At 34.8% G+C, this 12,267-nt stretch overlaps 1 protein-coding gene and 1 long non-coding RNA gene across 3 annotated transcripts; one reads left to right on the top strand and one right to left on the bottom strand.

The window, feature by feature from the left end:
• Nucleotides 1-2,278: 2,278 nt before the first annotated feature.
• Nucleotides 2,279-4,731, bottom strand: LOC141640130 (uncharacterized). 2 transcript variants are annotated; one of them, XR_012542871.1, is made up of 5 exons: nucleotides 4,486-4,731; nucleotides 4,166-4,237; nucleotides 3,497-3,622; nucleotides 3,353-3,428; nucleotides 2,279-2,614 (listed from the first exon to the last, which is right to left on the bottom strand). It is a non-coding gene; the product is annotated as an uncharacterized LOC141640130 (long non-coding RNA). The 2 variants fall into 2 exon arrangements; XR_012542870.1 differs by having other exon boundaries at nucleotides 2,281-2,614; nucleotides 3,353-3,423; nucleotides 4,486-4,729.
• Nucleotides 4,732-5,028: 297 nt separating this feature from the next.
• Nucleotides 5,029-9,744, top strand: LOC141640180 (4-hydroxy-tetrahydrodipicolinate synthase 2, chloroplastic-like). The gene is made up of 6 exons (XM_074449067.1): nucleotides 5,029-5,039; nucleotides 6,021-6,600; nucleotides 8,362-8,374; nucleotides 8,727-8,820; nucleotides 8,916-8,997; nucleotides 9,682-9,744. Exons 1-6 carry the CDS (start codon nucleotides 5,029-5,031, stop codon nucleotides 9,742-9,744), a joined length of 843 nt encoding a protein of 280 aa, XP_074305168.1.
• Nucleotides 9,745-12,267: the final 2,523 nt, after the last annotated feature.

Here is a 12,267-nt window from a genome sequence, read left to right as displayed (position 1 = left end):
AACAATTTAATTATCAAGTATTCTAACCTATGACCCCTAAACTGACCAAATTAAACTATCATGTGAAACATATAACAAATAGTAATCCAAACTTTATCAATTGTAACCGGCTTACATCTCACCTATTACAATTCATAAAATCACCATACAAGAAAGGGCAATATATCAAAGACAGACATAAGTTCTTAGCACCGTCAATAGTCACTCAGAATCCTCGAGTCTATACCACGAGGTAGGGAAGGTAATCGAACCGGTATCTTGGCCCAGAGGTTCTATCAAAACATGGCCAAGACACAACACAACCCTAGCCTAAAATCACATGCAGACCTAGACATGCGGATACACACCACCGCACCCAAGACCCACAATTTTTCTAAAACAAAGTGAGTACCCTAAGGAGTCCACCAAAGGGTTGGCTAGTACTTAAGCTGACCACTTACTATCAAAATAAGTAACGAGGTCATGCCCCAACTTGGATATAATCCCACCAAGTCAGGAACACAAAGGCTATTAAGCAGTGAACATATACTCGTCAAAGACTATAAAGACCTATCTATGACAAACACCACAACCTGCAAAAAGTATTTAATACCAATACCATTTCTAGCAATATTAACAATATTAAAGGTTTCAGGGAATCTAGGGCCATTTCTACAATATAAGAAGCCACTCAAATCAATTAACTACACATGTGAAATAAAAATATAATAAATGGCCTAAAACAAGAAAAAGGCCGTTTATCCAATTCATACAAAATTTCATCCAACCGAATTTTTACCCGCAACCCCGGGGCCCGCGATTGGTATGGGTTAAATTGCGGTCGACCAATCACTCAATTGATCGACATCGAATCACCAAAGGGACTAAGGGCTCGATTTTCAAGACAATCATCAAAACATTGCAATTATTGCTATAAGATTCATTTTGAGCCTATTCATTACAATTTCATTTTATAATCTAACCTAATATGTGTCAAGTACCATAATAAGCATACTTCATCATCAAAATTTTATTTACTACTAACCTTAATCATTTCCTAAGACTACCCACATGTTACTTTTACTAAACATATCATTAATAAACCCGAAACTACAAGTAATGCATGAAAATCCGCGAAACAAGCAACGGGCCAACCCGGGCCAACCCCAAGGCAGCCGTGGGCCTGCCTGGGCCTGCCGGGCCTGCTGGCCGCCAACCCCATCCCTCCATTTCTCCATTTTTGTTCAGTTTAACATCGTCTGAAACATCAATTAATCATTCCTATACTAATATGTTAACTTAAACTAACAAAAGACAAGCATTAGACATGCATGCAACCCATTTTATCATGTGAAAATTTACTACTCAAACAAAAATCACAAAAACATACAAAAAGCAAAGAATGTGACGATTATTCGTCGAGTAACTCGAAATATGTTACCTTAAGCTAGAAAATGAGCAATTAGCACCTTGAACCCAAACCCTAATCTGCCAACTAACCACTATCTTCAACAATATACGAGTCCCCAAACCCGTCCTCCAAATCTTCACCTAAATAAACAATAAAAACACAATAATAAGTACAAAAACCAAAATTTTCCCAAATTCGTCTTAAATCAACATCAAGAAAACTGAAATTAAAACATACTAGGTTGTAGATCTCGAAGATAGGATTCCGGAAATATAAATTTTATGAAAATCCGACTAGAAATGAGAAAGTTATGGTGAAATTTGGCTTAAAAAGCTTAAGTTGTATAAAAATGGTGTTTTTGGTGATGGAATGTTTTAGAACATGAAGGAAGGTGATAGAGGAAAAAGAAAATGAAAAGGAAAGGGAAGGGGGAGGGTGCCGCGGGAAAGGGAGAGGAAAAGAGGAAGGGAGCGGGTTTTAGTCGGGATTTTACGAGTCGGTTTTGGCTCGTTTCGATAATAATTAGAACCGTTTGTCAAATGTAAATTCCGACAAGACCAAAGTTCTTAAACACGAGATTACAAGAAAATTGAGTATTCATATGACCCATTTCCATAATCGTTTGCCCAATTTTCAAAAGAGTTGTCATTTTTCCCCGATATGCCCTTATTTCAAAATAAAAAGTTTTTACACGGTTTAAACTATTTTTAAACATTTCGAAACTATCAAAATAAATACTTTACTTCAAAATATAATAAAATTATATTTCTTTGAATTATTATTACTTCAAATACATTAATATTAAATTTTTCTTGATTAATAAATTACTTCCGCAATATATTAACGGTCCGAAATTACGGGGTGTTACAATGGTCTCAACCTTTTACCCAACAATCAGTAGAAGCAGACACTACAAAATATTTCAATTGCCTTAAGTTTCTAACTGTGTGGACAGAGAACGATTTAATGATCTAAACAGTTGTGTCGCATAAATTACCTGAGAGACTACCTTTTAGCGAACCATTGGGCAAAAACTCGTACACCAGTACGAGTTATTCTTTGTCCAAATAGACACCCAATAAACCCACAAGGTTCTTGAGATGTACTATTAAGTCTTGACAGAAGCTCGATCTCATATCTGAACTCAAGGCCACCTTGCATTGATCCTTGTTCAACTCTTTTAACAGCAATAAGATGTCGATTTGGAAGAGTTCCCTTATAAACCTGGCAAGGAATTAGTAAAGCAGAATTTCGCGTGTTACAAACCGTTTGACGTTTTAAAAGTTATATTGCAAACATCTACACAAAGAAGGGCATGAAGCCTTATGGTAGTAAGACAACAATATTTATGGAGAAAAACTGAATCACACTATTTGATGTGCATAGGTTATAGGCATCAGCACATAATAAGATATAGGCGACGAGATCTCTGACGACTAAAACGAGGAAAGTAAAGTGCACCATAAAGCTGACCATTTCAGCAATTTCAGCTGACTGCATACAAACCTAGGTCTTATTAAAGATAAGAGGAATTTAGAGTGAAAGGGTAAGGAACAATATGTACGACTACAACTCTACAAGAGAGGAGAAAAGAGACGAAAGAGAGATGGAGGGGGGATTATATTTTGGCTTATAGGAGGGTTTCAGATTCATTTCACTTACAAACCAAAATAAATGCTGAAATGGTAAGCTTTAACCTAAATAATTAGAGAACTCCTGCATAAGATTAACTTGATCACTTGCATAATTGAAAAATAATTAGAGATGTAATTTTCTTCCTTGAGTCTGAAAGTATATACCGATGATAACACTGATGGGATCTCTGTCGGCTTTAACATTGAAGATATATCATGCTTACATGATATCAATGAATTAAATTAGACAAATATTGAACGATGAACTGAACTAATTGTAAAGATGAAGTAGTGAATTTTAAAATAGGGTCTTGGAGATTATAGTTACCTGGTATTTTGAGACCGGGACCAAATCCGGAATATCTTCTTGCATTCTCAATCAATCCACCATGGACATTACTGCGCTGTTGATCTCTTTTCAGAATAAATAAAAATAAATGTAAAAGGTGTTTGAGGATTAAAAAATACAGACCTTGCTGATGATCTCTGAAACAGCATTTGAGTAGCTCTTGAAATAGCGCCTATAAGATCAGTCACCTTTACTCATGAAATAGCGTAGCGTTTGATCAACTCCTAGGTTCACCCTCTCCACCATTTTCTGCTAAAAGACACAAAATTTGAATACAAAGAAAATAGTGTTTGAATAGAATATGGGTTGGGAAAGACAAACCAGGTAAAAGAGGCAGGAAAGGAGTAAAGACTATTAAGGATATTACTTCTACTCCTATTACAACTCTGTCTTCGTCTCCTACTACGACTACTAAGTAGCCATGTGCACCATCGTTAGACATACACATAAGTGTATGTGGATATGCTTTCGCAGTCTCACTGCTTTGCCATTTACAACTTAGATACGGGAAATATTGGAAATAAACACACTTGTACACGAAGAATTAGAGCTTTCATAACATTAGCTTTTTAACTCACAAAGCTTCTAAAGAATCATTTTTAAAGAACACAAATTCTTCTTTGATACGGTTACAAATTATGACGGTATTCATAACCGATATAAATAAAAAGAAAAGAAAGTTGTGAGACATCATAACCTTGCGACAGTCTGAACAACGGACATTCAAAGCAATCAAAAACCATCGTTATTCAGTATACTTCATAAAATTAAATAAAGCAAATGAAAAATTACCACATCATCTTGTCTGTGTACGCGGTATTTGTGAAAATGATGTTGTTCCATTTCTTCCCAACCAACAGTAACCTAATACGATGACATCAAACATAAACCCTAAATTAAGCGATTGTCATCCTAAAATTTAGACAAAGAAACAAAATAATAAAATTAGAAAATAAGTCGGTGAGAAAGGGACCTTATTCTAGATTGACAGTAATATCGAATCGAAACGAATCAGGAAAAGGGGGAAAAATAATTGAGTGAACAAACCTGAAGAGAATGAATTGGGGCAAAACAATGAAGTGGAAAAGATGGATATTAGAGATGATAGTTACCTGGTATTTGAGACCAGAACCAATGTCGAAATCATCCTTGTACTACCTTCGACACTACTTTGTTGATCTTTTCTGATGTAGAAAAGATGGATATTGAAGAGGTTGAGAACGGCTTGGGAGGAGAGAGTAAAATGAAGAAAAGGCGTGGTTGGAAATGAATGGCCACATAAAAAGGCGTACTCAAGACGAAACCAAAATGTGAAACACGAACGCTGTGTTTTGAGATGGAAATGAGTGAAGTTGTCTGCATAGGTACTGTTCATTATGAACAGTAAACTTCCTTACTCATATTTTAGTAAGGGGGATAGATATAGGGCCATGATCCGGTGAGAACCACTACCATAATGAGAACCGTGAGAACCCTCACTAAATCTCCCCGAAATATTGTTTCGAAAGTTTTGATGGATAATTTACGCTTAGTTTACTTTATTCAAACACATTTTTTAATATAACTAGACAAGATTTATTTATTTTTTAAGAAAATATAAACTTAATGTACAAAAATACAATTAGGTATACTAAAACGGCTATAAATACACGAAAATGAATACAAGGTGCATGAAAATTGTTACATGCATCAAAGTGATTACTAGGTGCATGAAAATAACGGGCTCTAGATGCACGAAAACGAGTTCTATGTGCATGAAAATTGTTAGATACATCAAAATGAGTAGTAAGTGCATGAAAATTAATAAAACATATTTCGCCTCGATTTCCCTCAATAGTATAATATTTTTTGGACCAAGAAATATGTTTTCTAGTCATAACATTCTATGGCGAATCCAAATGTCATTATTTTTTTTTAAAAAAACTCCGTAAGGTAGAGTTCTCAAGGTTCTCATTATGTTGGTGGTTCTCACTGGATCCCAAATCTATATATATATATATATATATATATATATATATATATATATATATATATATATATATATATATATATATATATAGAATTAGGATCACATGAGTCCACCCTATCTTTTTGAGTCCGTGAGTCCATGATACAATATCACACTTTATATTAAACAATATCACAACTTATATTAAAAAAAAAAAATTTGAAAAAAAAATTCCAAAAAAAGTCGTGATATTGTTTTGTAATACAATATCACACGTTACACTAAACAATATCACAACTTACACATAAAAAAAAAAAAAAAAAAAAAAAAAAAAAAAAATTTTTAAAAAAAAAAAAAAAAATTGAAACAAAAAATCGTGATATTGTTTTGTAATACAATATCACACGTTATACTAAACAATATCACATCTTACATAAAAAAAAAACTTTTTCGAAAAAAAAATGAAAAAAAAAATCGTGATATTGTTTTGTAATACAATATCACACGTTATACTAAACAATATCACAGCTTAAAAAAAAAAAAAAAACTTTTTCGAAAAAAAAAATTGAAAAAAAAAATTTTCCGAAAAAAAAAATCGAAAAAAAAATTTTGAAAAAAAAAATTTCGAAAAAAAATTCGTGATATTGTTTTGTATAGTGCGTGATATTGTTTTATGGACTCATGGGCTCAAATATATAGGTGGACTCACCGGATCTTGCCTCTATATATATATATAGGTACACTAGACTATGAGGGGCAATTGATGAGTTGGGATGAGCACATCATGCTTATTGGCCATACCGTCAACTGTTTTGGCACCAACATCAAGGTGATCGGGAACACTGGTAGTAACTCAACCCGAGAGGCTATACATGCTACCGAACAAGGGTTTGCTGTAGGAATGCATGCCGCCCTTCACATTAATCCTTATTATGGAAAGACCTCCATGGAGGGATTGATTGCTCACTTTCAAAGTGTGCTACCTATGGGTCCCACCATCATATATAATGTACCATCACGAACGAGTCAGGACATTCCTCCTCATGCCATCCATCTTCTAGAAGATTTTCCTAACTTGGCCGGGGTTAAAGAATGTGTAGGAAATGAACGAATTAAGGAGTACACGGATAATGACATTGTCGTATGGAGTGGAAATGACGACGAGTGCCATGATTCGAGATGGTCATATGGTGCTACTGGAGTTATATCTGTTACTAGCAACTTGGTTCCGAAGTTAATGAGGCGACTCATGTTTGAGGACAAGAATCCTTCCCTCAGGGTGAGGCACCCTTCTTAGGGTGAGGTAGGTGTACCTTTTCTAAACCATTGGATCTAATAATTATAGGTACACTAGACTATGACATCTGTCCCCTTTATTATTCCTAACTAACAACACATTTTATTCATCACCTTCAATTAATCTTTTTCGTTTCCTCTCTCTTCAAACCATATTCGTCTTGCTTGAGCTCGGATTTCGCCATTAAAGGTGAGCTTTCGATCGATCGCTATTACTAGTGAGCTTCCCATCCGCCAATTATTTCTTCCTCCTTCTGTCTCTTCAACCGTCCTTAGCTCATCTTCACTTTGATTAATCGCCATTAAAGGCGAGCTTTCGATCGACATTAATAGTGAGCTTCACTTCGTCAATCGTCATCCGCCATTAACTCAGGTACTTTCGATTCAATAGTTTGTGGTTTCAATTTATCCGTACTTTTCCTTCCGTCTTCTCCGATTAATCTTGTCTTCACCACTATGATTGTGCTTATATTCCTTATTATTTTGTTTTTATGCAGGTTTAATTATTTATTGAGCGTAATGAAGCACCGTCGGAACGCCTAAAATCAATTGAGAAGCAATTTTCCTGCTGCTTTGTACGGTTTTCCTCCTTTCTTACCTATTTACTACCTCCATTTCAGTTTTTTGGTGGTTAATATGTTATGATTTGGTGAAAAACTTATTAAATCACTTAAATCCAGTTAATTTTAGTTACTTATTATTACACTATCTTCAAACTTGGAAACTTGGATTTAATGTTTGTCATTTGTTCGTTAATACTTCGTTTGCCTGCTTTTCTGAAACCTATAGCTTATTTTGTGAAACCTATAACTTATTTCGTAAAACCTATAGCTTATTTTGTGAAACCTACAGCTTATTTTGTGAATCTGGCAGGTCCAAATGTGACAGTAGAATCTGTTATTGCAAACCTTAACGTGAATCCTTTACCTTGTTTTGTTATGCCTTTTTATTTTTACTTCTATGGAATGTGTTTTTATGAAACCTGAACTTCTATGTCTTAAATGTTTTAGTAATCCTATTTTTTCCCTACCTTGTGTTTTCTTGGTGAGGCTACTGCTAGTATGCAGGGAGGTATTATGTAGCAAGCGACGGGGTCATCCGCTATTAGTTTCTGCTATATCAATACTTTTGTGTCAAACTTAAATCAGTTTTCTTCTAGGTTAATGTACTTGACTTGTTCAAATTAAATCAGTTTTTCCCTACCTTGACTTGATTGCGGGTTCCTTACTAGTTACTATTTCTGGTTTTTCCTTTCTAGAGTTCAATTTCTTTCCCTTACAAGTTTCTCTTTCTGCTTTTTCCATTATAGAGTTCAATTTGTAGGTCATTTCTTGGTTTCTACCTTAAGTGACGCTATGGTGTCCACGGTGTGGATGGAAGTCACAAGAGTGGGTTTACAGGCCCTTAGACCGCGTGGCCTTATTATGGATCAAGTAAGTAGACTTACTTGATCTTTTACTTTTTCCTGCTCCCGTTTCATTCTTAAGCAATATTATTTTTGAGGTGATTGATATGTTTGGAATTAAATCCACACTCATTCGAACAGATGCCCTCTACTTGCCATCGACAGTAACGGTCAGCTTTTACATTCTGTTCATATTCAAGTTTGTTGGTTTTTAAAAATTGCTATGGTTTATAAAATTGGACAAATGGCCTTTTCTCACATGTAGAAAGTTTGTCTGGAGAAAAAGCCGTTTATTTGGAATAACTATGTAAAGTCCAGTTACATTCCTGTTGATGGCAGCCATATCCGGAAGGTCCGATCCCTCCTCAGCTATTCCTCTTGATCCTCTAACCAAGTCGTTCTTTACTTAGACTTAAAAATGTGTGTATTGTTCATTGGTTTGTCTTGTCCATTTACTATCTCAAGTTTTTTTCCCTATCAACAAAGGCAATCATTGGTGAGCTTGTGTGTGCGATTTAGAACAAAAACAAAAAATTTCATCCTCCGCTCAAGCATGAATTTATGAGCGGATCCTGACAACGATGCGGCCGAAGAGATTGTATGATCTCTTCGCCAAAACATTTTAAAGCATACATCTTAAGTGTTGTAAAAGTATTAACCTGTTGATCTTTTATTTTCTTTTTCTTTTCAATTGTACAATGTAGCAGATGTTCTGGAACGTATGCCGTCATATGAATCATTGCGGTTTCTGCACATGTCTACTTTTGTTAATGTCGAAGTCCCTCAACAAAAAACATGGTAAGTTCGACACTACTGTCTTTTTCAGGAGATTAAAAATGGTTTACTTTATAGTTGAACTCGATACATTCACATTGAGATGTTGTTACGTGTAGTTATGATTGTGGAGCTCACGTGCTGAAGTTTTTGAGTGCATTGGACGATAACAGTTTATGGACCATTCCTGACTATTTTGAGGTAAGAATTCAAACTGAAAGCAAGTTCAATAGTATACGAACATCCAAGCCTTATTCTAATGCATGAAGTTTTGGCCATCAAAACTAAATTTGAAACTATGCGTTAATTTTAATTCTACTAAATAGTAATCATGATTTATTACCTTTGTAGAACTTGGCAGAATTTCGAAAGTCGTTAATGTTGCAATTTGTTAAATGGGATAAAAATACTAGAAAGTTAAACTTCCGTTTCTTAAAAAACATGTGAAGTCCATTTGTTCACAACCTGGGTGAATAAATCTATATTGTTACTTTACCCTAAAAAAATCTATATTGTTACTTATTTTTGGCGGTATAGGAGTTTCATTAGTAAGTTAATTTGTCCGTGTTGGTGGGATGATGTGAAGCCGTCTTGCAAGCAAACGATACTTTTGAGATGGATCTTCAGGTTTTCAATAGCCGAGTTCGTTCACTACCTAGCCGAGTCTGTCTCTTGATTCAGCAAGATTGTGATAACATGAAAATGAAGTGACGTCTGTAACACTTCTAGATTAATACTGTCATATTGTTGTAAATTGTAACCCAAGGCAGCAATGCATAGAAATTTCGAAATTCGGCCATCTAACCATGGTTGTGTTTGTCAATTAGATGAATAGCCTTAACCAACGTTGTTTTCATATTTGAAGTAATGGTCTCAATTTTACAGGACTTATTGAATTGTTCATTTATTTCACATATTGATGTGAAGTTTCACAATACCATCTTCTAGTTTCATAATAGAAGCTCTATGAATCACAAATTAAGAAAAAAAAACCTTCATAAGTAAATCATATCAGTACTAGTACATGACCAAGTTTTACAATATGACCTTCTTTTTTCACAAAATAAGCTACACGATTCACAAAATTTAAAAAGATTAAAATATAAGATATAGAAACTCTTTACGAAACGATTTGAACCATTCAGGTCCAAGTTTTACAATCTTACCTTCAGCATCCACAAAATAATTTTTAGGATTCACAGAATAAGTACAAGAATTTTCATAAGGTAAAGACCATCTATTCATAATCAAGTTTCACAAATTAATGTTCCAGTCTCACAAATTAAGCACTATGATTCACACCATCAGAAAAAAAAAAAAAAAAACTTCAAAAATCAAAATATCAACCATTCAGGTCCAGGTTTCACAAATCTACCTTCAAGGTTCACACAATAAGGTCTAGGATTCACAAAATCACCAAAGTAAAAGATTATTCCTTTACATCATAAAAACCAAACATCTAGCCAACTGCTCAAGTTCAAAACCAAAATTAATCGAACATATAAGAAAATAAAATGTAGTTAAAACTTGTCTTCTGCAATCGTCATCTCTATTCTCTATGCTTAAGAATACTCTTTGACATCATTCTTCATTCTCGTCCTCTTCCTCTTCTTCCTCTTGTTCTAATGTGTCTCCCTAATGTAAAATGGACAAACGTTGAATTAGCTCCCTTTTTGAACTGCCTTAGTGAAGCTCCAACATTTTCGAAACCTCCTACTTGTTGCTTTCATAGCTCGGGTGTCAAACTAGCACCAACATTCGCTTTTGAATTGTTGACAATCATCTGCATATGAAATTCGTTTATACTTTCTACAAGTGTCTCAAACCCCCTAATTCACCAAAGCGAGTGGGTGATTATGACCCTCAATAAATTGGTCAACCTGGTACATGTTCTCATGGAATTTGAATTTGATCATCGCTGGACAACCTCACCTTCTCATATTTGTTATTCTTGTGGGTGCTTGCTTATTTGAACTCTCCGCCTCATCTGCACCACAACTTGTTTTAGCCCCTGTTTTCTCAATAGTTTTAGCACGTGGCTTTCTAGGTGCACTTTTATCACCAGTTTTTGTTGTTGCACCAGTTTCATCATCCTTTTTTGCACTGCTAGGTTTTGGAGGGCATCTTTTCTTCTTATTAAACCCTTCACGATGGCAAACCATGCATTTTGTTCGAATTATACCATCACGAAACCTCTTAGTTGAAGACATCCTTGCTTCAAACCCACAAGCAATAGCATACATTTTGTAAAACAGCATCGCTGACTCTAAGTCCATAAAAGTTTTGCCAATCACCGGTGTAAACTTGTCATCAATCCTAGTTATCCATTGCTCACTGCCACTGATGTGGGTCATAATTACGCACATTTAGTCCCTTAAACTAACCTAATTTTGCATACTAATATAACATTTCAAAGCCATTTTATTCGTCAATTACTTCCTATTCCCTTTCCTAGTGCATTTCATAGATCTTGTAGGAAAGAAGATAAATAAGGCATAATTTCCGTCTCTCGCGCTTACTCGGAAGCTTGTTGATGATCTTGGACGGATTAGTATCAAGAGGAGGCAAGAATAGTGATCAAAGATGATAGGAATAAGAAATATATGGAAGCATCATAAGTATAGAAGCAAAGGGAGAGGAACTGCTGCTCAACTCGCTCGAGTCGCCCAACAACCCGCTCGAGTTGATGCCCAGACTGCTCTATCTCGCGCGGATTCTCTTGAAACGTGCAAAGGATTATTCCTTCGACACATAAGCACGTTTCCTAATCTACCCTTTTTTAACCTAATATTGTACCCACTATATATACTCCATTTTTAATAATTAAGGGATTAAGTTCCCTTAGAGTAGATTAAGCCCTCTTAGATTAGATTAGGAGTAGATTACTTTTTAGTCATTCCACAAATTGCACTTTAATCTTTCCTTAATTATTTCTCAAACAATCTTAGATCTAGCTTTGTAATTGAAGAATTCTTGGGTTTGTATTTGGGAATTGACAACTCTCCATCATTAATCAAAGGTTTCTTCTATTATTCTTCCAATTTCCTTTGTTCAATTCAAATTATTTACATTTGAATCTCTTGGGTATGTATTTAAAGACTAAGTGACAAGTCTCCATCTTTATTCAAGGATTCTTCTTTATTTATGTTCATCTTTACTTTCCAAGTTGGTAACCTTCTTAATCCCTCTTTATTTATTTGTTAATCTCTTATTTTATTACCTTGCTTAATCATCATGTTCATTTGTGTTGTGATGTTTGACACCATTGCTAGCATATTAACCATTGCTTAATGAGTTCACATGAATTCTTGCTTATTGTACTTTCAACTTATGCACATGTTTTGTTTGATGAAATATTTGATTGACAACCTAGCATGATTCTCTTATCCTTTCAACAAGACATGTAAGATATAAACTAACTCAAGGCTTATTAGACCATGCATATAGTTGAATAGGGAGAACCAAGTCGAT

This window comes from Silene latifolia, unplaced genomic scaffold, assembly GCF_048544455.1.
Source record: "Silene latifolia isolate original U9 population unplaced genomic scaffold, ASM4854445v1 scaffold_73, whole genome shotgun sequence".
In the NCBI taxonomy this organism is placed as follows: domain Eukaryota; kingdom Viridiplantae; phylum Streptophyta; class Magnoliopsida; order Caryophyllales; family Caryophyllaceae; genus Silene; species Silene latifolia.
The sequence above is the reverse complement of the archived record's forward strand: the minus strand, read 5'-3'. Positions and strand labels throughout refer to the sequence as shown.